At 43.1% G+C, this 25,559-nt stretch overlaps 1 protein-coding gene across 1 annotated transcript in view; it reads right to left on the minus strand.

The window, feature by feature from the left end:
• The window catches only part of DOCK2 (dedicator of cytokinesis 2), a 478,101-nt gene extending 453,168 nt beyond the window's left edge, over positions 1 to 24,933 (minus strand). The window contains exon 1 of the mRNA XM_069970478.1: positions 24,828 to 24,933. Coding sequence (XP_069826579.1) covers positions 24,828 to 24,873 — 46 coding nt within the window. The 5' untranslated portion in view covers positions 24,874 to 24,933. The remainder of the gene's footprint in view (positions 1 to 24,827) is intronic.
• Between the last annotated feature and the right edge of the window lie 626 nt (positions 24,934 to 25,559).

Raw genomic sequence — 25,559 nt, forward strand, 5'->3', positions numbered from 1 at the left:
GCTTTGTACCGTACACCGACTGCGAGGGTGAGGGTGAATGGTCTCTTATCTGATGAATTTCACATATCAAACGGTACCAGACAGGGCTGCCCACTGTCCCCGCTGATCTTTGTCCTCACTCTGGAACCTCTGTTATGTAAAGTGAGATCGAACATTGACATCGGGGGGCTTCAGGTGCGCGGTGTCGGCCATAAGGTAGCAGCCTACGCCGATGATCTGCTCTTTTTTATATCAAACCCACGGATATCGCTTCCTTCTTTTCTGAAGGAATTGGAGGTGTACTCTCACCTTTCCAATTTTAAAATAAATTTTCTTAAATCAGAAGCACTTGGCGTGGGCCTGCAGGATGGACTGACATCGGCACTCCGATCATCTTTTCGGTTTAAATGGGCAACTACAGCAATTAAATACCTCGGTACCTTTCTGCTGGCAGACTTGAGAAAACTATATACTCTGATTTTCCCTCCTTTACTGGCCAAAATTCAAGCACAGTGTGAGACCTGGTCCAGGGGCTATTTCTCCTGGTTTGGGAGATGCTCTATATTTAAGATGACGATCCTTCCCAAACTGCTGTACGCCTTTCAGTGCATTCCGACCAAGATCCCTCCATCATTTTTTAAAACACTCTTGACTCTCCAACTAAAGTTTATCTGGAACAACAAGCCTGCCCGTCTCCGCAGAACTTTGCTCACCCGCCCAAAGAGCTGCGGCGGGGTAGGTCTACCTGATATTCGCCTGTACCATGTGGCGGCCCTGCTAACCAGAGTGGTAGATTGGTGCCGGCATGAGAAGAGCAAAATGTGGGTTGGGATAGAGCAATCTGTGTCCTCAGTTCCCCTCACTTGTTTACCGTGGTTACACCCGTCTAATGTACCAACTTTGTGAAACCACCCAACCATAGGCCCCACGTTGTCCGCGTGCGCCAGTTCTACCGTCCGGGCATACGTCCTACCTCACAGGTCCACTTGTTATCCTGTCCTGGGAAACCCAGCGTTCCCGACCAGAGTGCAGGACCCAATATTTAGAGCCTGGTTTGAGGCTAAAAAATTCAGAGTGGATACATCCTGGCTTACATCTGCATCACTGGGGGCCCTGTCGGAACCCTCATTGCTGGGCATGTGGAGAGTGGCCCAACTTCGCCACTATCTGAGCTCTCTACCCTCCCCTTCTTTGTATAGCACTACACGCACCTACTTTGAGGCCTTGTGCCTGGATGAGGGCCCACTGCGTCATTCTTTGTCTCTGACATATGCAGCGTTGCAGTCGCCGCCCGACCAACCACCGCCAGAATATCTGCTCAAGTGGGAGTCTGACCTCAATCTTACACTGTCTCCCCAACAAAGAGAGAAAATACTCACCTTAGCGCACAAATCCTCAATATGCTCATCCTTTCAGGAGACTGGATATAAGATCTTGACCCGTTGGTACAGAGTTCCTTCTAAACTGCATATTATTTGGCCTGATGTGGACCCGGTGTGTTGGCGATGTGGTGTGGCAGAAGGTACGCATCTTCATATATTCTGGTCCTGTTCGGTGCTTGCCTCCTTCTGGGATGCGGTACAACGGACTATCAAACAAGTGACCACTACCAATAGGGCCCTTACACCTGCTCTACTTCTCCTGCAGCACTGTGGGATGGCTCTGAACGCTTATAAGAAGTCTCTCCTCCGTTTTCTAATTATGGCTGCTCGGGCCTGTATTCCATTATATTGGAAAAAGACTGCTCCCCCTCCGACTTTCCTGTGGGTGTCAAAGGTGAACGACATCATGCCCATGGAGGACTTGACCTCCTCGCTGCATAACACGAATACCAAATTTAGGAACACATGGTTTGCTTGGATGTCCTTCTAAGAAACCCCGGAATACCGCTCTCTGCTGCGTACTGAGGCAGGGGAATAGAAGGTGTCTGACTGTTCTCCCTTGGCTCGCAGGGATCATCGGCGCTGGGGACTAGTGGAGCCTGGCTTAGACCTGATGCGAGGGGGTTGATCCTGCCCGGATTCCCTGACGCGCTGCACTCCCTCCGTTCCTCCCCCCCCCTCCCCCTTGACCTTTCCTTTTTCTCGCTTCTGATCTTTTAGTTCTGATTTTCCCTTCCTATTGCTGTACTGTTGCTTTGACATTTCTGTGAGGTCGTAGTGGCACCTATGAGTGCGACCTCGTTCCTTTCTGCTACATTAAAATCTCGGATGACGGTGAGGGGGTCGAGGACCCCGGAGATCCTTTTCATGATGCTAGGGTGCATTGTTTTCAGCTGTGTCATGCTCAACAGACTTGTTGCCTTTATTCTGTATATATGTTATATCCAAAATTTGGTTTTGCGTTCTCTTTGCACCTATACCTTCTGTTAATGAGAATTGTACGTGAGAAGGTTGGTAGGTGTGTTGTCGCACCACCTCCCCGTTGTTCCTAAAATAAAGAATTTTAAAAAAAAAAAGTCTCTTTTATTATTTTTCTAAAAATGATTTTATAAAAAATGTTATGCACTTTTTATGTCTCCCTAGGGAACTTCTATGAGCAATCATTAGATTGCTCATACTGATCAATAATCAACTAGTGTATGCCTGAGTAACTCCTCCAATCAGGAACCCCACAGTCACATGGAAAGGGTTCCAATTGGTTAGTGACAGGTACTGCTCCTGTCACTGACACCCTTAAGCGCTGTGATCTCTAAATCAGCTGCACAACAATGTAGGTAATACATCATTCTGTTCAGCTTTTCTCTCACTAGTTTATGCTATCATTAGATAGGACAGCACAAACCTACTGACAGAGTTTTTTTTTAAGGGAACCTGTCAGCTGCGATTCACATTCTGAACTGCTGACACTTGCAGCTGGAAGCCCAGCCCTGTTTCCAAATCTTGCACCTGTGCACATCCTCTATGTACGGTGCAGGAACAAAGTTTGGGAACAGGGCGCAGCCTCCAGCTGGCTGTCAATCAAGCATGGACAGGGGATAGTGGGTAAAGAGGTTTTATAGCCCTCAGCACTTCAAGGGCTTGGTACAACCTCTTGGACACTTGGCACTTGGAATAAAATAATTTTTCCTATGTTGGTGAAGCACAGATGGTGGAGCTGTGGAAGTACTGTTATATTAAAGGTACCATGTGTTTCCCTGCTTAAACAGCTAAAAGTATTAGCAGTTTAAAATGCGAATTGCAGCTTACAGATTCCCTTTAAGGCTGGGGAAGTTGCAGCCCTCCACTGCTTAGGAAATGTTGAATGGTGACCATTCAAATGGATGTAATTCCTCAATGATGTCCAATGTCTGTATGTTATGCTAGTACATTAACACAGACAATAAACTTTACCTGCTATGCAGAATGGACATTTTACATTTCTACCACCAACATTCAAGACCCTACATTCACCAGATAATAGAAGTATGTACACACCACGTAACCACCGCAGCAAAAAACAGAACATAGAGGAAGAGATGTACTGTAGATCCTACATTTACTGTGGTTGATTTACAGATTTATAACATTTGTATAGCATCAAACAAAAAAGGCTGAAACAGAAAATTACAGAAGCACCATAGTGCGAAAACCTTTAGGATGATGGGGGGACCCACCTTATAGTGTTGCGCTATGAGAACATTAGAATATTTTTAATCAAATTGTTTTTCTCAATTGTCATAATATTAGTGGAAAAATCCCTGCAGGTCTACCAAGTACATGTAGCATCACTGAATATTAAGCACAGTCCAACAAAATCAGGATCTTAGGGCTGTGTTCTAAAACTAGATGTATAAGTCTATGGGGGAGATTTATCAAACATGTTTTAAAGTGAAACTGGCTCAGTTGCCCCTAGCAACCAATCAGATTCCACCTTTCATTTTCCAAAGAGTCTGTGAGGAATGAAAGGTGGAATCTGATTGGTTGCTAGGGGTAACTGAGCCAGTTTCACTTTACACCATGTTTGATAAATCTCACCCATAGTTGTGCTAAATGAAAACTTGCATTGCCGCAACACAACTTATCCAAGATTTCAGCTCAAAAAGAGCTCTACAAATGGATCTGTGTGAGCTGAAGTATTGCATGGGCAAACAAATGATTCACTTAGAGTGCTTCCAGCTGACAGAGAAGTATCAACAGGGGTTAACTGTTTTCTTGATTGACTGTATGTGTCATCCTGTTATATGTGCTGGTTTGTAAGCTGACAAAGACCAATCCCTATTGAGGGTACCTCATGAAGGGCCCTCCTATAACTCCTAGCCTATTGGAGGCCTTATTTTGTGTCCCATGGTATGTTTCCTGCAATCGTACTGCTCCCTCAGGGTATAAAAGGAGGTAAAACCCAGTTTAGGTCAGTTTCTAGTCTTATGAGTATTTGGAGAGTAGACAAGTGAGGTCCCAGAGAGTGAAGTAGTAAGTTTTCTATATCAAAAGAGTTCCAGAGCTAGCCATGTCCAACTAGAAAAAACTATGAGAGGTAGGGGAAAAACTTGTTCACACCGAGGGGCTGTTGTATCGTCTTCTTCACCCTACAAGAGTCTGTAGGAGGTACTCCAAAACAGTCAGCAGTCAGCTAAGGGCAACTTAGAAATTCCAAGAAAAACTTTACCCCATAGACAATTTACAGTCTTCATTAGAGAAAGTACGCCAACTTGATAGGAATACCTTTTTTGAACCCACCCAGTCAGCTAACAGAGAGAACTCTGACTCCAAAATCATTCTCCCATATAACCGAGAGTACAAAAGGGTAGAAAAAATCATACAAAAGCATTGGCATCTAATAAAGGAAGACAAACTGCTAGGTGCTCAACTCCCCGAGAGACCCCCTATTGTGTATTCCAAAGCGCCAAATCTGGGTATCAAAGTAGCCCCTTCAGTCAAAAATCTGACTAATATTCCACCATCTACATGGCTACAAAGTTGTGGTTTTTATCGTTGTGGCACATGCATCAGCTGCAAGAGTACCAACTTCCCAAGAAAAATTACTCATGTCAACTCTACATGTACCGATTTCAAATGGGAGATAAAAACCTCCTGACCTGCAACACCAACAGCGTCATCTATATTTTACAGTGTAAATGCGACAAACAATATATAGGCAGGACAAAGCGACAGTTAAAGGTCCGAGTCGCAGAACATTTGAACAACATCAGGAAAGGGCACCTGTCACATCCTCTGTCAGCGCATTTTGCAGAACACCACAATAGGGACCCATCAGGACTCACATTTACAGCACTACAGAAAATACACAAGAATTGGAGAGGGGGAGATCACATCGCTACCATGTCCAGAGCTGAGACCCAGAAAATTTTTGAATTCGGGAGTCTACAACCCAGAGGCCTAAATGCTGAGGTTGAACTTTTTGGGTTTATTTGAACATGGGCGGCCCTGCTGGCATCCACAGGCGGTTCTGTGCCTGGCTGATTATCAGCGCCAGAACCGAGTCTGGCGGCCACCACGTGCAGCCCCACGCCACACTTGCTATACTGTGAATTATTTATTACACCATATAGCCATCCTCTGTCAGTGTATTTTTGTTGCAAGACTGTTACTATTTATGTATCCATTTCATTTATCCATACACTATTATTGGTTCATATCCACTCACTTGTATTTATATTCATTAAGACATTTACGTTGAACTTTCAGTATGTTAAAAGTACCCCACCAACCTATGGAATAGAGAGGTACAACACCTTTATGCAGGGTGTAACAGATTTGCCCAGCAGGGAGTTAACAATTGTGTAGCCACTGCTGTCAGCCAATCCGGAGGCTACCCAGCATTCCACAAGACTTTTTAAGAGAGAGCTGAGACTAATGCAATAGCTCACACCATTTCACAGCCACTGAGGAAGAAGCTAGCAGCTTCGAAACGCGTCTGGAAGCCACCAAACATTGGCCTACACCCCTCAACAGCCTCCTGAACATACCCCTGGATCTATTCCCCATCTCTCTAAGTTTGGGAGGAGCTGGCTCAACAGTGACTTTGTCTACTGCACTACTGGCAGCAGAGCCACGCTTTGACACAGACCAGGAACAAGACTGGTGACGTCACCGTATTCACCGTGGGCAGACCGGGACGCCGGTGACCCCGGAGAAGACGCAGATCCTGTATGGGTGAGCGGTGCACATGCACCAAACTATGTGAATGTGTATAAATCCTCCCCTATGACAACAAACAGTGATAGAGCCAGAGAGATCCAGTGCTTGCAGTACATCTCAGATCCAGTGCTTGCAGTACATCTCAGACAGAACACCAGGGATCAGTGATATCTATTATACTGGTCTAATAACTATACACTCCACACAAGGAGTTCATTTACTTTGGATCGTAATCTACAAACGAACTGACTTTTGAATTTTAACAACAAAGTGGGATCAGTCCAGTGAGCCAGGACTACTATCCCCATCTGCCTGCTTTCACTGTGTGATTCTACTGCAAGTCAGTGAGAGGATGATGGGAATCCCCCTCTTGGTCTGAACCAAAAGACCAGTTCTACCACTTTTTGTGCTGATTATATATTTGAAGCATTGCAGTACAATGACTATATGGCTATTTATATGAGTATTTAGTTGTTTTATACACTTTTACACCTTTATGTTTTGTTTTCTTTTCTTTTTTCTTCCATTTTTCTTTTATTTGTTTTCATATGCTTTTGTACCGCACTCCCTAACCCTCTGTGTTGATGCATTGTACTATAAGGGCCCCCGGTGCTTATGTATTTGTATGGTTTATGCTTTTAATGTGTTTATGAGTATTTTATCCTGGACTAGACAGAAAGACATTTCAGGTTTAAGATTTTTTTTTTATTTTTTTTTTATATATTTATATACATTTTTATTACATTTTATTACAATAAATTGACACATATTATCAGATTTTGCTTTGAGGACTGGTATGTTTAAGAATTTTTTAAGGGCAACTTAAGCCCGCACCTCAGATTCCTAAAGGGTCCCCCCGATGGCTAGTTTACCCAGAAGTGGCGCTTACGTTTCTGGCTTTCATCCCCGTGGACACAGGTACTGTTCGTTGCCATTCACACAAGGTGGTCTGAGCCCCTCTAGTTGAGAACCCAAGGCTCTGGATGAGTCCGCCTTCCCTCAAGTAGCCCACTACCACTGAACCAAGCCTATATCTTATTTCCACCAGTGAGAGGCTGTGAAGTAAAAGTACTCTATTCCCAAGTATATTCATTCATTACAAGTACCCAACTTAAGGGATCTCAGTCAGCCAAGTGTTAATTGTATTACAGCACCTGTATTGAAGAGACTTATTGTATTTTCTGCACCTGTTGAGAAAGAACTGTTACAGTGTGTATTGTGTCTTAATGCTTCAAGTAAACGTGTTCCTATTAAGTCTATTTGTGCCTCGGTGATTACTTTGCACCTACACCTGCACTACAAACTGTTCTACTTGAAAAGTGTGTGTTGGTACATCCTGGGGTGGGCACATACCACTCCTGGGCAACGGTGCTTCGACGGTACACAACATATTGCCCAGCTCACCATCACTTGCCTCCCCTGGGTTACCCTTATGTCAGAGAGACATGTGAAAAGCTTTGAGTGTTCAGACCTGACCGATCAAGAGAAAAAGCGGGAAAGGGTCTACGCTCATGCGATTAGTTGTACTTATAATGAAAGTCTATGAGGCCGTCTTTTTTCACTGACACAGCGGGGAGCACAATCTGCACTGTCCCCTTCTCTCTTGTTCTCACTATTAGTCAGGGTCTGAACACTCAGACCCAGACCAATCTTTATACATGTCTCTCCGTCAAGGGTAAATATTGTAATGATCGATAGTGAGTAGAGGCGTATGTGTAATATATCCATCAGCCTGACTGCTGCATTCATGGTATTTCTTTTAATGTAATACCAGTTATTAATGAAGATATCAATAGCTGTGTCACAAGTGAAATAAGGACGGATGTATGAGATGTTCTTTAGGTTCTTCCTGTGTCAGAGGTGTGGTGTAAATACAGTGTTACAGCGAGTTATGGTACCTGCTGCTCTATTGCAGAGCTCTCTCTGCTCCTATAACCAATAAACCTGGAGTACTGTTCTATACAGGGAATAACACACCACACACACTCTTTTCTCTCTTTGTACTAACAGATGAAGAGGTTATCAGCTAAATACAAACACAAACAGCATTACACAGGTTTCCAGACTGAATGTGTGCCCTGATGCAATGACTGTGAATTCACAAATTGTCTCTGCCTCCTGAAGTCCTGTCTAAGCATAAGAAAGAACAGAATATACTCATGTCTATATCCTATCCTTGTGTTCTTAGTTTGTTTTTTTCTTTTTTAAGTTTTACATTGATATTTTTCTAGTCAGGAAGCAAAGGATTCTAATAAGAAAACATTTCATATTACACATGTTGCAGGATGTGTAATACGTATAATTATGATGTAGAGATTAGATATCTGTGGTAGACAGCTTAAAGGGGTGATCTGGGTAACAAAAACAATATTCTAAACAGTCCCCCTATCTTTCACCCGTTCCGTTTTTTTTTTCTCATTCTTGTCAGCTCTGTGTGTGTAAAATCCTCTACTCTGGGTCTACTCTGACCACGCTCAGCTCCCTCTTACCCCTCCTTTGTAGTCACAGGACATGTGCTATTCCTTTCTGGGGGCTGGGTTGGGTGTCTATTGACTTGGTATCCTGACCTCCAGGAGACATTATCTGCATCAACTCCATGCTGCTTTCATAGACTTACATGTGTCCCTGAACCCAGGTTTCTGTTACATGAAAAGTTATAGTTCTATCTGTGTTTGCTGTCAGTGAATACAGACATATGCTATGGATGTTTTTAGAGTCTGGATGAAAATAGAATATTTTCATTCACAGTCTAACATTCACAACAGAGATCTAAACCTACACTACGGACCCCAGCAAAGATCTTGGATTAAAAGCAGCTATCCAACAGTACAATAGTAGAATAAATATATATTAGAATGCTTTCCAACACATTTGCATTTCCAGGGAAATACATAATGCTTGAAAAGAGAGAAACTTTAAACCTGGGTGCCATCCCTTTAAGAACGTTTGGGTCCCATACTTCTGATGTATGCTTTTGTAAAAAAAAAAATTAAACTAGATTAGAATTTCCAGGGAAATACATAGTGCTTGAAAAGAGAGAAACTTTAACCCTTGGTGCCAACCCTTTAAGAGCGTTTGGGTCCCATACCTTTAAGAGCGACTTGGGTCCCATACCTTTAAGAGCGACTTGGGTGCCTTTAAGAGTGTATTGGGTCCCGTCCCTTTAAGAGCGGCTTGGGTCCCGTCCCTTAAAAAGCGACTTGGGTCCCGTCTCTTTAAGAGCGACATGGATCCCTTTAAAAGCGACTTGGGTCTCTTTAAGAGCGACATGAGTCCCTTTAAGAACGACATAGGTTCCTTTTAAAAGCGTCATGGGTCCCTTTAAGAGCGACTTGGGTCCCTTTAAGAGCGACTTTGCTCTCTTTACGAGCGACCTGGGTCCCTTTAAGAGTGACCTGGGTCCCTTTAGGTGTTAAACGCTCTTAAAGGGACCCAAGTCGCTCTTAAAGGGACCCAGGTCGCTCTTAAAGGGACCCAGGTCGCTCTTAAAGTGACCCAAGTCGCTCTTAAAGGGACCCAAGTCGCTCTTAAAGGGACCAAAGTCTCTCTTAAAGGGTCCCAAGTCGCTCTTAAAGGGACCCATTTAGCTCTTAAAGAGACCCATTTTGCTCTTAAGGGGACCCATTTCGCTCTTAAAGGGACCCAGGTCGCTCTTAAAGGGACCCAGGTCGCTCTTAACCCCTTAGAGACCAAGCCTATTTGGACATTAATGACCAGGCTCCTTTTTCAAAATCTGACCTGTCTCACTTTATGCGCTTATACCTCAGTGATGCTTTAACGTATGCTAGCGATTCTAAGATTGTTTTTTCCTAACATATGGTACTTTATGTTAGTGGAAAAATTTGATCACTGTCTTGTGTGTTTTTTGTGAAAAACATCAAAATATCATGAAAAATTTAAAAAATTTGCACTTTACGAACTTTGAAATTCTTTGCTTCCAAAAAAAGAAAGCCAAATGACAAAAATTAGTTAGTAAGTCACATTATCAATATGTCCTCTTTATTCTGGCTTCATTTCGTAAACATATTTCACATTTTTAGGGTGTTACAGGGCTTAGAAGTGTATCAGCAAATTATGAAATTTTCATAAAATTTCCAAAACTGATTTTTTTTTAGGGTCCAGTTCTTTTTTTAAGTTGATTTAGGAGGCTTGTATACTGGAAACCCCCATAAATGACCCCATTTTGGAAACTAGACACCTTAAAGAATTAATCTAGGGGTATAATGAGCATTTTAACCCTACAAGGGCTGGAGGAAAGTATTCACAATTAGGCCGGAAAAAAATGGAAAATAGAAATTTTCCAATAATATATTTGTTAAGATTAAAGTATCTCATTTTCATAATCAACATGAGAGAAAATGCACCCCAAATTTTGTAACGTAGGTTCTCCTGAGTACCACTGTATGTCGGTGTAAACCACTGTATGGGCACACAGTGGGGCTCAGAAGGGAAGGAGCGCCAATTAGCATTTCCAGTTCAGATGTTGCTGAAGAAGTTTCTGAGCGCCAGGTGCGTTTGCAGAGCCCCTGTAGTGTCAGCAGAATAAAATCCCCCCAAAAGTCACCCCATTTTGGAAAGTACACCCCTCAAAGAATACATCTTGGGGTGTGGTGACCATTTTGACTCCACAGGTATTAGAGGAAAGTATTAAAAAGAAGACAGTAAAAATGAAAATATAGAATTTTTCCAATAATATGTTTGTTAAGTTTGAAATTTCTCAATTTCACAAGGAACAGGGGAGAAAATTCACCCCAATATATGTAACGCAGGTTCTCCTGAGTATAACGGTACCCCATACGTGGGCATAAACCACTGTATGGGCACACAGCGGGGCTCAGAAGGGAAGGAGTGCCAATTAGCATTTCCAGTTCAGATGTTGCTGAAGAAGTTTCTGAGCGCCAGGTGCGTTTGCAGAGCCCCTGTAGTGTCAGCAGAATAAAATCCCCCCAAAAGTCACCCCATTTAGGAAAGTACACCCCTCAAAGAATTCATCTTGGGGTGTGGTGACCATTTTGACCCCACAGGTATTAGAGGAAAGTATTCAAAACTAGACCGTAAAAATGAATTTTTCCCATAACATGTTTGTTTAGTTTGAAAATTCTCAATTTCACTAGGAACAGGGGAGAAAAAGCACCCCAACATTTGTAACAGAGATTCTCCTGAGTACAATGGTACCACTGTATAAACCACTCTATGGGCACACAGCAGGGCTCAGAAGGGAAGGAGTGTCATTTTAGTTACAGGCAATATGTGAGTGTTTACTGGCTATCTGGGGTGGTAATGGACAATCTCGGGGTGTTTACTGGCTATCTGAGGTTGCGACAGGCAATCTGGTGTGGTTATGGGACATCTGGGGTGGTTACGAGCAGTCTGTGCCAATCTGGGGTGGTTACGGGCAATCTGGGGTGGTTACGGGCAATCTGGAGTGGTTACAGGCAATCTGGGGTGGTTACGGGCAATCTGGGGTGATTACGGGCAATCTGGGGGTGTTTACTGGCTATATGGGGTGGTTACGGGAAATCTGGGGGTGTTTACTGCCTATCTGGGGGTGTTCACTGGCTATCTGGGGTGGTGATTGGCAATCTGGGGAGGCGACGGGCAATCTGGGGTGTCGACGGTCAATCTGGGGAGGTTGCGAGCAATCTGGGGTGGTGACAGGCAATTTGGGGTAGCTACGGGCAGTCTGTGGCAATCTGTGGTGGTTACGGGCAATCTGTGGTGGTTACAGGCTGTCTGCAATGGTTACGGGCTGTCTGCGATGGTTACGGGCTGTCTGCGATGGTCACGGGCTGTCTGTGATTGTTACGGGCTGTCTGGGATGGTTACGGGCAATCTGGGGGGTTGCGGGCAGTCTGGGGGGTTACGGGCAATCTGGGTGGTTACGGGCAATCTGAGGAGGTGACGGGCAATCTGGGGAGGTGACGGGCAATCTAGGGTGGTGATGGGCAATCTGATAATCTGATGGGCAATCTAATAAGCGAGTGTGTATTAGAGATGCTCGCTGTACCGGCAGGGCGGGTGCAGGACAGGGAATGTCAGCTGGGGATGAAGAGAAGAAGACAGCCGGCGGGGGAGCGAGTGGTTAGGTGAGTTATAAGGGGGCTATCAGGGGGGGCATCTATAAGGGGGATATCAGGGGGGGCATCTATTATGGGGATATCGGGGGGCATCTAAAAGGGGGCTATCAGGGGGGCCATCTATAAGGGGGCTTTCAGAAGGTGCATCTATAAGGGGGCTATCAGGGGGCCCTCTATAAGGGGGCTATCAAAGGGGCCATCTATAAGGGGGATAACATGGGGGCCATCTTTAAGGGGGCTAACGGGGGGGGGCATGTATAAGGGGGATAAAACAGGGGGGACATCTATAAGGGGGATAACAGGGAGCCATCTATAAGGGGATAACAGGGGGGCCATGTATAAGGGGGATAATACAGGGGGACACTTATAAAGGGGATCACATACAGTCAGCCTACACACTAAATAAGGGTGTAAAGGGGCCAATACAGATGTGCAGTTAGTATAGAGATGAGGATGGTGTCGGAGTGAGGAGCCTAATATGTCTGTCTGGCAGATTCTGTGGATTTGTGTCTCAGAGAAGTTCTCATAACGGCACAGGGCGGATGGAGAAAAAGATGAAAAGGGAAGAACTCTGATCAGAGAAGACGTGCCCTGTGAGTCACCATATGTAGCTGCACTGTAATGTATATGGTGTACAGAACCTGTGTAGCGCTGCATCCACCTCTATATGACTGGATGAGGTGATAGTGATCTGTGTACAGTGGATGTTATTCAGTAGCATTAGTCAGTATGTGGGGGTATTATTTGTAACTTGTTATCTGATACTGTGTTTTATTGGTTTTACTATACAGGATTTGGTCAGTAAGGGCCCTATTACACCAACAGATTATCTGACAGATTTTTTTAAGCCAAAGCCAGGAATGGATTTGAAAAGAGAAATCTCAGTCTTTCCTTTTCTTTACCTGTTCGCTGTGTATAGTCCATTCCTGGCTTTGGCTCCAAAAAATCTGTCAGATTATCTGTTGATGTAATAGGGCCTAACAGTATGGCGGTAATATGTATCATGATAATATTTCCTTCCTATATACTGGTATTATTGGTAATATCGGTCTTAAAATATATATCAATAGCATTGCTTGGTCATTAGTAACTGTACTGTAATCACTTACATAGTGTGCAGGGCATGTGTACCATTGGTGTCTAAATGGTTCGGTGTATGGCAGTCCCGTGGTCACTACAGTACACTAGTGCCATTAATCCAGATGCTGGGAGCTCCCAGGTCCAGTCCTCAGAACAGTGTGACAGTATGGTGATAATATGGTAGGGGTAGATGTTTTTGTTCTATCCCCTATTATTGATGTTCTGGGGTCACTTCGCTACACTGAGCCCCCACAGATCTATGTATTCTGATCTTCCACAAAGAATCCAGTGTATAATGCACCTAGGACCCAACTTCAACAGCTGCAGGCACTACAACTCCCAGCATGTACTGACAGTCTGCAGCCCTCAGGATATGCTGGGAGTTGTAGTACAGTAGTATAATCCTCTGATAACTGCCGCTGTAGACAGATGTATTGCTGGACCTTCAGGGCTGATGGTTGTCACCCGCAGATTACAGCCACCAGGAGCCTCTGCACACAGTGATTTATTAAACGGTTGTCCACTCAGAAACTACAACTCCCAGCATACCCTGAGAGCTGTATAAATGTAGGGTATTCTGAGATTTGTCACAGATACAGATGAATCCAGGAAATTACGGGGTCAGCATGTCGTGTCTCACTAGTTCTATATTGGTGGGCCCCAAGGATCATTTCCTCTGGTGGGCCCCAGGTACCCCAGTCCGACACTGATTAAGGGAATGGGTGGGTTACAGTACCAGGACAGGTTATCAAGCTTGGGGTTATTTTACACTAGAAAAAAGACGTCTTAGGGGTGATCTGATTACAATGTACAAATATATGAATGGACAGTACAGAGATCTTTGTAGTGATCTTTTTACTCCGAGGTCTGTAACCATGACAAGGGGACATCCTCTACGTCTAGAGGGAAGAAGGTTTCACCATCAGCACAGATGTGGATTCTTTACTGTACAAGCAGTGAGACTATAATACACTGCCACATGAGGGTGGCCTGGATGCTTTTCTTGAAAAATATAATATTAGAAGTTATGGGCAGTAGATTTTTGGTGATACGTTGATCCAGGGATTATTCTGATTGCCATTGGAGTCGGGAAGGAATTTTCTCCCTGTTATGGGGCAATTGTCGTCTGCCTCGTAGGGGTTTTTGCCTTTCTCTGGATCAACACATTAGGGTTTCTCTAGGTTGAACCTGATGGACTCTTGTCTTCTTTCAATCTTATTAACCATGTTACTATGTATCATAAATAAAGGTGAATTATACATAAGAAATTTACTTGTATTCACTTTTTTTGTTAATCTAGGAGTTAGGGTTTTCAGATCATGGAGACACACTAGCAGAGGACAGGAACTCACCCTTATGTAAACTGTGGTCAGGCTGTTCCGTGACAGCAGAACTTCCTGTCTTACATGTGTCAGAATTGGGATTAATGAACACTGCATTATGCAGTAAATGCAAAGCTGAAGTTTTAATAGGATGAAGAGCAGGACTGGTATCCTCTCTAGGCAAACCGGGGTACATTTAAGAACCTGCTGTGCTTCAAAGAAACAGGCAGTGAGCCCACTGTAGTTCTGTCACCCAATTGTCCATGTGCTGCCAGATCTGCCCTTGTTAAAGAGAATCACAAGTTAATATCAAATTGTTTAAAGTTCAACACTCCAAGAGCTCTGGGTAACAAGTCTAAGGGGGTCATAATGGTAACCACACTGGTACAAGCCAGACCGCGCACTCGGCTCCTGGATTCGCCGCAGCGCACGGCCGGGCCGATGGAGATCCCGATGGCGTCCCTGACAACCAGCCTGGACGGTTGTTAGGAGTGCGCCAATGGCATCCCTGATGACTGACCCGGCTGGTTGTTTGGGGGCCGACCGCATCCCTGGTTATTGTCACGGCTGGGGCTTCACTGTCCCCAGCCGAGCTGCTTAGGTGAATCTAATTAAAGAGACAGTGACTGACGGCTGACACCGCCAGTCAAATCACAGTATTTGTTGTAGAGCTGAAGTCTCAGCTCTAATCAGTCCTGGGGCTGGGACTTCAGGATTCCGGGCTGGATCAGGTTAGGGAACGTCACCCAGTTGTCTGCTGCCATTTAGAGCTGACAAAGCAAATAGGCAGGGACAGGTTTGGCGGGTGTAACTTGTTTGTTGTCATCCCAGAACCCCCCTTCCTGATGTAACCTCAAAGCTTTTCCAGAAACAGTTATGACTGAGAAAATGCTGTACTGGGTACATGTAAAATTCGCTCATCTCTAATTAGGAGAACAGCGTGCTAGAGGTCCAAACAAGTGACAAATGCTGGAGAACAACTGTGTTGTATGAGAATTTAAAGGGGTGCTCCGACATTCAAAAATTTATGTATATTAAAATTACTAAGTGCAAAGGGATATTGTGATCCTCCCGTAATTACAAAAAAAACATTGAAGGTATTATTTTCCTTATTAGGTCCATAAAACCACACAAACCCCATAAAACAAAAAGTAATACGCAAATTTTACAAACATGCTTACAAATGGATGATTTGTAAGGTCCTCTCTCTGATAGCTCTATCCTCAAAACTATCTACTCCAAACCAACCGCACTGAAGCATCATCCATCTTTGTTTCATTACTGGGACAATTAGACCACTTCCCAGGTCTATCTCAAGATTATCTCTAACTACTTTCAAAGGTGTAGGTCTCCTTTCCTCTGTCCCATTCTTCGGACCCCTTCTTCACCACTCCTCCAAATGTTCATTGATCTCAGCTAGGCCACAGCAAAGGTCTGCAAGGCAACTAGACCTTGCTACAGCCAACTACCAGTCCCTTGGGAAAGCAGGGTCAGGTATGAGAGGGTTAGTTAGAAGACTTTTCAGCTTAAAGCAGATCAGGATCTTGGGAAAGCCTAAAAATTTTCACTAGTGAATAAAATTTTTTTTTACCGTTGTATAGAAGAACAAAGAAATATATAAAAGGGGCTGTGTATGTCTTTGACCTACTAGCTATCTAACAGATCTAACTAACTAAATGTTTCACTTTAACATGCTGGTGCGGGGGTCCTAGGTCCAAATCACACCAAGGATGTACTCCAGTTAGGTTTCTTACAAAACAAGCTGAATTTTTATTTAAGGCCCTTTTAGCTTTGAACTGGGTGAGTGGTAGAGATGAGCGAACTGGGTTCGGGTTAGAGTCCATCCAAACCCGATCATTCGGCATTTGATTAACGGTGGCTGCTGAACTTGGATAAAGCTCTAAGGTTGTCTGGAAAACATGAATACAGCCAATGACTATATCCATGTTTTCCACATAGCCTTAGGGCTTCATCCAAGTTTAGCAGCCACCGCTAATCAAATGCCGAAAGTTCGGGTTCGGATGGACTCGAGCATGCTTCAGGTTCGCTTATCTCTAGTGAGTGGCCCATTCAATGTATCATTGTCAGCTGCACATCACCTGTTTACACAGGGCGACTGACATCTATGCATTTAATGGACTCCATAAAAGAGCAACTCAGCTGATGAATAAGCATTTGCCAAGTACAAATCAAGCAAATCAAGCCAAACACTGATTAATAAAATTATGCATAATATTAACTAAAGGTTAAAGACAAAAAAATTGGTAAAATAGATTGTAATTGAAAAGAGCACAAAAGTCATTACGTTATAGGGTGTATGCTCAGTCCCCCAGGTGCTGTAATCTGAAACGGGGAGTTTATACTGAAAACTTGGAAAGAGTACATCAAATATAAAATCCCACCCTCTTAACATCTTGGTGCAAATTCTAATTCTATTTTGTGGAACTTAGGTACATATCCTATATATATATATATATATATATATATATATATATATATATTGCTAAACATTTTAGCAGTTTATGTAATATATATATAAATAAATATATATATATTACATAAACTGCTGGAATGTTTAACAACTTCTAGGCTCCAAATATTTGCTCACACCAATAGGCTGACGAAAACGGACTGAAACAGAAAAGTATTGTCCAAAATAGCTAAAGCCTTTACTTATTATATGCCATGGTAGCCACAGGGATGGTGAGTGTTATGCTGCAGAATAGCTGGGAGTAGTAATGTTGTGTTACACGGCAGGGTGGTACAACTAACCCGATGGTTCCCTGTGAACCCAGCAATGTTTTTGCAAGTATAGTTGCTTCAATGATGCAAAGTGCAGGAATGAGACCTCTGGACACTACGATTCCCTGAATTAACGTTAACACTTTACTAAAAGTCTCTTTGCAAAGATTCGGTCAATGACTTCTTAAAAGGCACATAATGTAAAGTTACAACATTTCAAATGGAAAAATGGAATTTGGTCATAGTTCTTTTTAGCAGTTTCTCTTTTTGCAGTTTTACTGAAATAAAGTCTTTAAATAAACTTTTAAGCATTGTTGAATACTGACAAAGAAGAGAAGAGGCAGGCACTCCGCATTTGGTAAATTGTGGGCAAAATTGAGTCAATTCTGTACTAGAAACTCTGTCAACAGGGTGAGGAACACATAGGGCATGACTCTAGTAGAATCAGTAAGTAGATCCTCACTGTCTGCAATCTCCATCCTGGTTAGGTAAACCGTAAACATCGAAGTAGGAAGATTGGTGATTGTTAGAACCACAAATAAAATGTTTAGCTCCCTTACATTGTAATTGATGTTAACTATCTGGAGCATTTATCCAGAAGGACATTGCTCTACCAATCACCACTCTTCTTACTCTGATGTCTCCTGAGCTTTGCATACAGTTTGGTTTTGCTAGAGAAGATGTTGCTATGTCGTACAATTAGACTAGAATTTGCTGTAGCTGACCCCTACAGATTTAGGAAACTGTGGTGTACTGTAGTTTACTGCAGAAGACTTTACTCAACGTAAGGTTTGGTGTGGTCTCACATGAAGGGTGTATGCTAAAAAACTGTTGTGACATGTAAGCCCCTAGCCTAAGGGTCCCTTTACACAGAGAGATTTTTCTGACAGATTATGGAAGCCAAAGGTATAGATTTGAAAAGAGGATAGATCCCACTCTTCCCTTTATGACTTGATCTCTATTTATAGTTTGTTCCTGGCTTTGGCTTAAAAATCCAATCGCCCCCCCCCCCCCCACACACACACACACACACACGACGTGGTTGCGGAGGAGCGATCCCTGCATCGGTTACCGGCCGGGGTCTGCGCCGTAAAGGCGCTGATCCCAGCTCAGCATTATATTGATATCGGCTGTAGCAGCCGACAGCAATTGAATGCCTATCTCATCGATCTATGCAGTATTACTATACTGCATAGATCTCGATGAAAGATCAATGTAGTTATACTAGAAGTCCCCCAGGGGGGCTTTTAGTATATGTGTAAAAAAAATGTTTTATTATTAATAAACAACCCCCTCCCCTAATAAAAGTTTGAATCACCCCTTTTTCCATTTTATAAATAAAAATGAATAAATAAATAAAAACATGTTTTGTATCGCCGCGTGCGAAATCGCCCAAACTATTAATTTATCACCTTCCTGATCTCGCGCGGTAAACAGCGTAAGCGCAAAACAACGCCAAAGTGCAAAATTGCGCATTTTTGGTCACATCAAATCCAGAAAATTTTTTATAAAAAGCGATCAAAAAGTTGCATATGCGCAATCAAGGTACCAATAGAAAGTACATATAATGGCGCAAAAAATGACACCTCAGACAGCCCCATAGACCAAAGGATAAGAGCACATGGTAATAGAGCGATTTTAAGGAACATACTATATATTTCTTAAAAATAGGGTCAGTAAACGATCTAACCCAGACAGGACAGTGATTGGCTGAGCTGCCTGTTACTTCAGAGACCGGCTCTGCAGTTCTCGCAACAGCTGCGGGAAAAGCAGCAGGTGCAAGCAGAAGCACCAGGGAGCGTGAACAGGTATGTATAAATTTTATTATTTTACACTTAAAGTGACACTGTCACCCCCTTTGTGCATTCTGATATCTCTACACAGGTGTAAAGGGTAAATTTAGTGTTTCTCATACCTTATTTCATATCATATGTCATGCTGCTTGTTCAAGTAAAAAGTGTCCTTTTATCAACTGTAGATTGTATTAAGTGGGCTTGGCCTCGCGGCATTAGCGCCACTTAGCCCCGCCCACAACTGCACCATTGACCGCCATTGGTTGGCCGACATAAAGGGGGTGGGGTCTAGACCTTTCGGCCAGCCTGTTCCAATGGCCGACGAGGAGGCGGGGCCAACTGCGGCGTTGTGGGCGTGGCTAAGTGGCGCTAATGCCGCAAGGCCCCGCCCACTTAACACAATCTGCAGTTGATAAAAGATGACTTTTTACTTGAACAAGCACCATGACGTATGATATAAAATAAGGTATGAAAACCGCTACATTTACCCTTTACACCTGTGTAGAGATGTCAGAATGCAAAAAGGAGGTGACAGTGTCACTTTAAGGCAAGGGCAGCGCAGACATTGCTATACCATAGTTGAACTGGCTCAGTAAAGGAGCGCCAATCTAGCAGAGCGACAATCTGGTTTATATTGTGGCCATTCTATGCTTTTCAGCAGGCAGTGCAGTCTCAAACCTCTTCTTGAGTTAAACATCACACAAAAGTCCTGGTTCAGCTGTACTTCTCTTGCCCTACCAAATTTCCCTGTTTGAATTAGGAAAAGGTCCTTAAAGTGTAACTGTCTTAAACACTCTGGCTGGGATGTCATGTCAGTTTTGTGACATGAATAGTGGGCGCACAACACTGACAGCTCACACAATGGAAAGAGCAGCTCCAGCCGCAGTTTCCATTGTGTGATGCAGTGTGATGCGGGCACACACTGATGCGCCTGCATCTTAATTCAACCAAAATGAAGTTCATCCGGCCAGTACTGCAGTACCGGCCGGGATGAACTTCACTGACACCGGCCATTCTGTGACACAGTGGGGTCACAGAACAGCCTACCAGGACAATGCATCTTTTTTTTTTTTCTTTAAGTGTAGAACTGTACAAGCAGCTTGCCTTTGTCAGAGACTCTGTGGCCCATGAATCTTCAACAACTGTTGACTAAAGGCTTTTTTGGCTGTCAACTATTCTGCTTTGTTCCCCACTACACATGCGGTCAGACACTTTTGGAGGTAGATTATTGCTAGGTCCCAATAAAAGTGACGTGTGTAATGTTGGCAGATTTAAAGCAGAATATTAGTCAACAGACCTTCATTATATCATCTGACTGCAATTCTCCAGTGAGACCAGTGAATCTCTACTCAGCTTGACACAGTTTTAGGCTATGTTCACACTACGTAAAAGTATGGCCGTTGTTGCCATAGACAACAACGACCGTACTTTGTACGGTGTGGAACACTGCCTTTACTGCAATGGGATCCCGGCCGGAGTGTATACACATAGTATACGCTCCGGCCGGGATCCCATACCGTGCCGCAAAGAACTGACATGTCAGTTTTCAGCAGCCGCAATTCAGTGAATTGTGGCCGCAGAAAGACCTGTCAGTTCACACAATGAAGCGAGTAGCTCCGTCCGCTTGCTTCATTGTGTGCTGTGTGAAGTTCTGATGCGGGCGCTGAGTTTTTTCCCTTGCCATATGCCCTTGTATTTTTTCTGTGTGGTGACCTGTTTTTTTGTTTCCTCATCTCCAACAACTTAGGTTCCCCCTCCCCCTTAATAGATCACACAACTTCCTATACCCTGTAAGTGGCCACTTTCCACCGTCCATTTCCCAACCTATTATCACAGTAGTTTTTATACCACTAAACTGTGGCACAATTGTGAGGCAAGTGCATTTCAAGTCAGATTTGATCATGCACCTTATTTGTCACTACTAATAATGTTCCAAAGGCAGGGAAAACTAGCGAAGCTTTAGTTTTATTTATTCCTCTTCTGCATGAAGTCAGCCTTAAATTGGTTGGATAACCATGAACCTCACTGTTTGCAAGATGAATTCAGAGCCCTTCTGTACAGAAATTATCTAGTTTCAAAGTGTTTGGATACACAGTGCTCAGCTAACCTCAGCACTCAAGTATCAAGTATGTACAGTGCCACTCTAAAGATCACAGGGGGTCCAAGCACTATTCCCCTGTGATCAGACACTCTATGCAAAAAAAAAATTAAATTAAAAAATTAAATGAAATGTCATAAAAGCTATGTAAGCAATGGCTATCATTTTATTCAGACTAATGTATAGAATAAAGATAACATGTCAGTTATACCGTAATTATATACCGTCATTACTAAAACACCAAAACTCCCCGAAATTGAATGAATTGTATTTCTCCCAATGTCACCCCACAAATGATATTTTTAGGGTTTTGTCATACTGTGACAGTGTGCCTGGCTGTCGACCCCTAACCAGAGACAAGGAGTCTGGAGGTGAAAGAAAGGGGCAGGGCAGCATGGACTCTTATCACCTTCTGATGGGGAATTTATAGAGTGTGAAGCAGGGGGCTGTAGGTTATGCAGACCCCCCCACCCCCAACTTCCTGACCAGAAGACAAAGAACTCAGAACACAGGGGGCAGTTGACTGTGATGTTGTGAAGGAGCGAGGGGCTGCAGCTGCGGCCAGATCCTGGTGTCCCATGAAGCGAGAAGGTCTATGAGGAGAGAAGGGGAGCTGGTGTGAACACAGCAAACTGTGGGATCAAGAGGAAGAACTCCGTTGGGATCTGAGTACTGATAGACTGTGTGGACTCTATTGGCATTGGATTACCTGCTTCATACAGTTGGATTCAATAAATTTCTTCCTTTTTATAAGTTGTGTTCTCTCATAATCGCCCCATCACACATACATTTTATGGTAGATGGAAAGGCACCATTACAAATTACGCTTGTTTCTGAGAAAACAAAGCTCTTACATGGCCCTATAGATTGAAAAATAAAAGTGCTATGGCTCTTAGAAGGCCAGGGGGAAAAAAAGAAAATGCAAAAATGAAAATTGGCCCGTTCATGAAGGCCAAAATCCACTGGGTCATTAAAGGGTTAAAATGTTATCTTCTTGTAGTTATATCTAATTGTTCATCTCTGAAATTCAGCTCAAGGATAGATTTCTAAGGTTTGACACAGCATTGAGCATCATTCCCAGAACAATAGGGTTAGGCAGCTAAAATCCAACATGCCTGTCCCTTATCTCCACTGTCATCATATGTAGAGGGGGAGTCAGGAGACCATCATACATTTTAGATGGTTAAGGCCATATTGCACAGCCCGATGACTGCTCGCTTACTGAGCTTATTACATAGCTCGATAATCATGCAGCAAGGGCTGCAAGGACATTGCTAGGGATGTCCGTACAGTTCTTGCTTTAAGTGTGAAATAATAAACTTTACACATACCTGTCCACACTCCCTAGTGTTCTTCTAGCTTCTGCCCAGTCCTCGCTGGAAGTTCTGAGCAGGTCTCTGAAGAGACGGGCCGCTCTGCCAACTACAAGACAGCACAATGGCCAGTGACTGGTTGAGCGGCCTGTCACTTCAGAAACCGACTGCGAGATTCCAGTGGCGACTGTGGGGAGTGGGCAAAGGGCAGAACACCAGGGAGCGTGGACAGGTATGTATAAAGGGCTCGTTCACACAGAGCAAAAGCAGCTGAATTTCAGCGCTGAATCAGCGCTGAAATTTCAGCCGTTAAAATAGATGCAGAGCTAATTTCCATTGTGTTGAATGGAAATTCTGCTCTGCAGTTCACACAGTGGAATTTCCGCACTGAACTAATCCGCTTTCCGCCAGAAGAATTAACATGTTCATTCTTCCGCTAGCGGAAGCCTATACAAACCAATGGGGCTCTAATTTTCTGTTTTAGCGCGAAATACGCACGTATTCAGCGCGGAATACAAGTGTAATACAAGCGGAAATTACGCGCTGAATCAGGGGAAATGGGGAAAAAAGGGGGGGAGGAGGATTCTAGTATATATTCTGGTATAGTCTAGTTTACTCTCCAAATACTCGCTGAATTTCAGCGCTGAATGCATGCGGATTCAGCGCGGATTCCTCGAGTATTCCTCGCTGAATTTGTCAAGAGCTGATTACGAGCTGAACACTTTCCTAGCTGAATACGCAGGGATTCTGCTTGCATTCTGCTTATTCTCTGCTTGGAATTCAGCGTCAGTTGATTTCAGGCGGAAACATTTCCTCGCGTAATCCACCCCTTTTGCTCTGTGTGAACGTAGCCTTATTTCAGGAGGAGAATAATCTGCTAAAATGGCCTGATTGGACAGATTATCGCTCCTTCTAATAGAGCCTTAAGTCAGTCCTGTTAAAAAGTTGGCTGACTCGACCAACTCTTGTCTAAAGTGTATAGGGCATTTTACAGTATACCTGGACAAATCCACAATGTCAAGTAGCTTATTCCACTAGCTTTTCAAATCAATTTCCATAGGGCTGAAAACTAAAATCCTGAGGTTCTTACTGGCTCCTACCATTATTTATCCATATATACAAATATATACAAAAAATAGTAGCAAGCGAGGACAGCATCTCTTCTAGTGCAAAAAAGGATTACTTTATTGTGCCAAATGCATACAAAAAGGACGTTTTGGCTCTATAACATACTGAACCTTTCTCAAGTATACCTGAGAAAGGCTTAGTATGTTATAGAGCCGAAACGTCGTTTTTCTATGCATTTGGCACAATAAAGTAATCCTTTTTTGCACTAGAAAAGATGCTGTCCTCGCTTGCTACTATTTTTTGAATACGAGTATTTTTCGAGTATTGAACTGTCACTGCACTAGATGTTTAAGGCATGAGGGAAATGAGAGGATTGCAAAATTCCACCCGCAGATATTGTAGCATTGTTCCATTCGCTTGAATGAAGATGAGCTATAATACCATGCACCTCTTATAGACACAAGTGGCACTCTTTTAATCCTAGAGAACCCCTGTATTCTAATAAATCCTTATCAATGATTTAACTCAAAACAATCTGACAACAGAATAACAATGGAGACGGAAAAAAAAAACGAAACAGTTTCACTATCTTATTTCCATAACCCCGATAAGAATATCATCTGCTAACGGAATAAAGTTTAAGAAAAAAACATGATACAGTACGTTCTGTCTGCAGAGCTGGATGTAGTCAAGTGTGACTTAAGAGACACTGTGCATGTCACACTAACCAGAGGGTTTTGGAGGAGTAGCTATCTCTGCTACACACAGTATTCACATTGTACAGATGAGCACATGTTTACAGTATCACAACCCTTGCTAGCTAGCAGTACAATTGCAAGCACATGAATGCACATGTACACTTTTAGCTATATAATCACTGGCAAAAGCAACTAGTTCAACATCTTGGAGCACAAATCTAGAATGCAAGACTGCTTTCAACAAAAAAGAAGAACTACTTTTCTATCTATATATCCCCATCTTGCTTAGTAAGGAAAAGCCCATCTTGTTCCTGTTTGTATCATGAATAATGAGCGCAAAATAGATTATATTTAATGTCTCTCAAACTTGACAAATTCTAATGTCCCATAAGCCTTTGATATTTCTGGAAAAGAGCGGACAAGTTGTTAAGATTATGCACCCAGAAAAAAAAATAATGCAGTTTTTACTTGCTGATCACTACTCCCATCATGACTGTGCACCTGCCACATCCTTCCTGTTCTCAAAGAAAAAATACAAGCAAATCTACAAGATTTCAGAAATCTAGATGAAACTCACCAACTCCATATCTCTCTGAGCTGGTTGTAATCTGCCAGGGAGGCATGCTGACCAGACCAGCTGAGCCTGGGAGCACAGATGCTGCACACAACACAGGGTTTCCAAGTGTCCCTCAAGAGTCTTGGAGGACCAGGTAGACTGCTAACAGTTGATTCTGTGTAGCTTTAGGCAGCAGATTGAGATGAACCCTCCCAGAGACACTCCTACTGAGCACTTCCTTCTTGTTCTGTATGAAATACTGTGCTTACTGAATTTCCTCTTCTCAGAATACAGCAGCTTCACAGCCTGTCCCACATACTGCTCAGTCTGTTATATGAAATAATCTCATGAATCTGCTATCTAATAGGCAATAACCTGAGTGGTCACTGAAAAGTTCTGAAAGTGTAATAAAGTTTTGTGTGCTTCATCCATTCTTCTTAATGATCAAATAATTGGTAATATATTGGTATATATATATATATATATATATATACACACACACACACAAACACATTTGCAGATGGCTTTTTATTGCTCCAATGCATCTAAAAAGCTCTGCAGGTCCTATGATGACCTATGTCTGTATCTCTGTGGTTATAAAATACATAAAAGCTTGGTAAAATCTTGTCATGTGTTGCAACCTGTGACTATTTAAGGGACGAAAATCAGATTTAGGCTATGTTCTTATTACATGAAAATGACTACCTTTTTCTTGGACTGTTGTCATTTAAACAAATTTCTAACATGTCATAG

Source organism: Dendropsophus ebraccatus, chromosome 1, assembly GCF_027789765.1.
Source record: "Dendropsophus ebraccatus isolate aDenEbr1 chromosome 1, aDenEbr1.pat, whole genome shotgun sequence".
In the NCBI taxonomy this organism is placed as follows: Eukaryota; Metazoa; Chordata; class Amphibia; order Anura; family Hylidae; genus Dendropsophus; species Dendropsophus ebraccatus.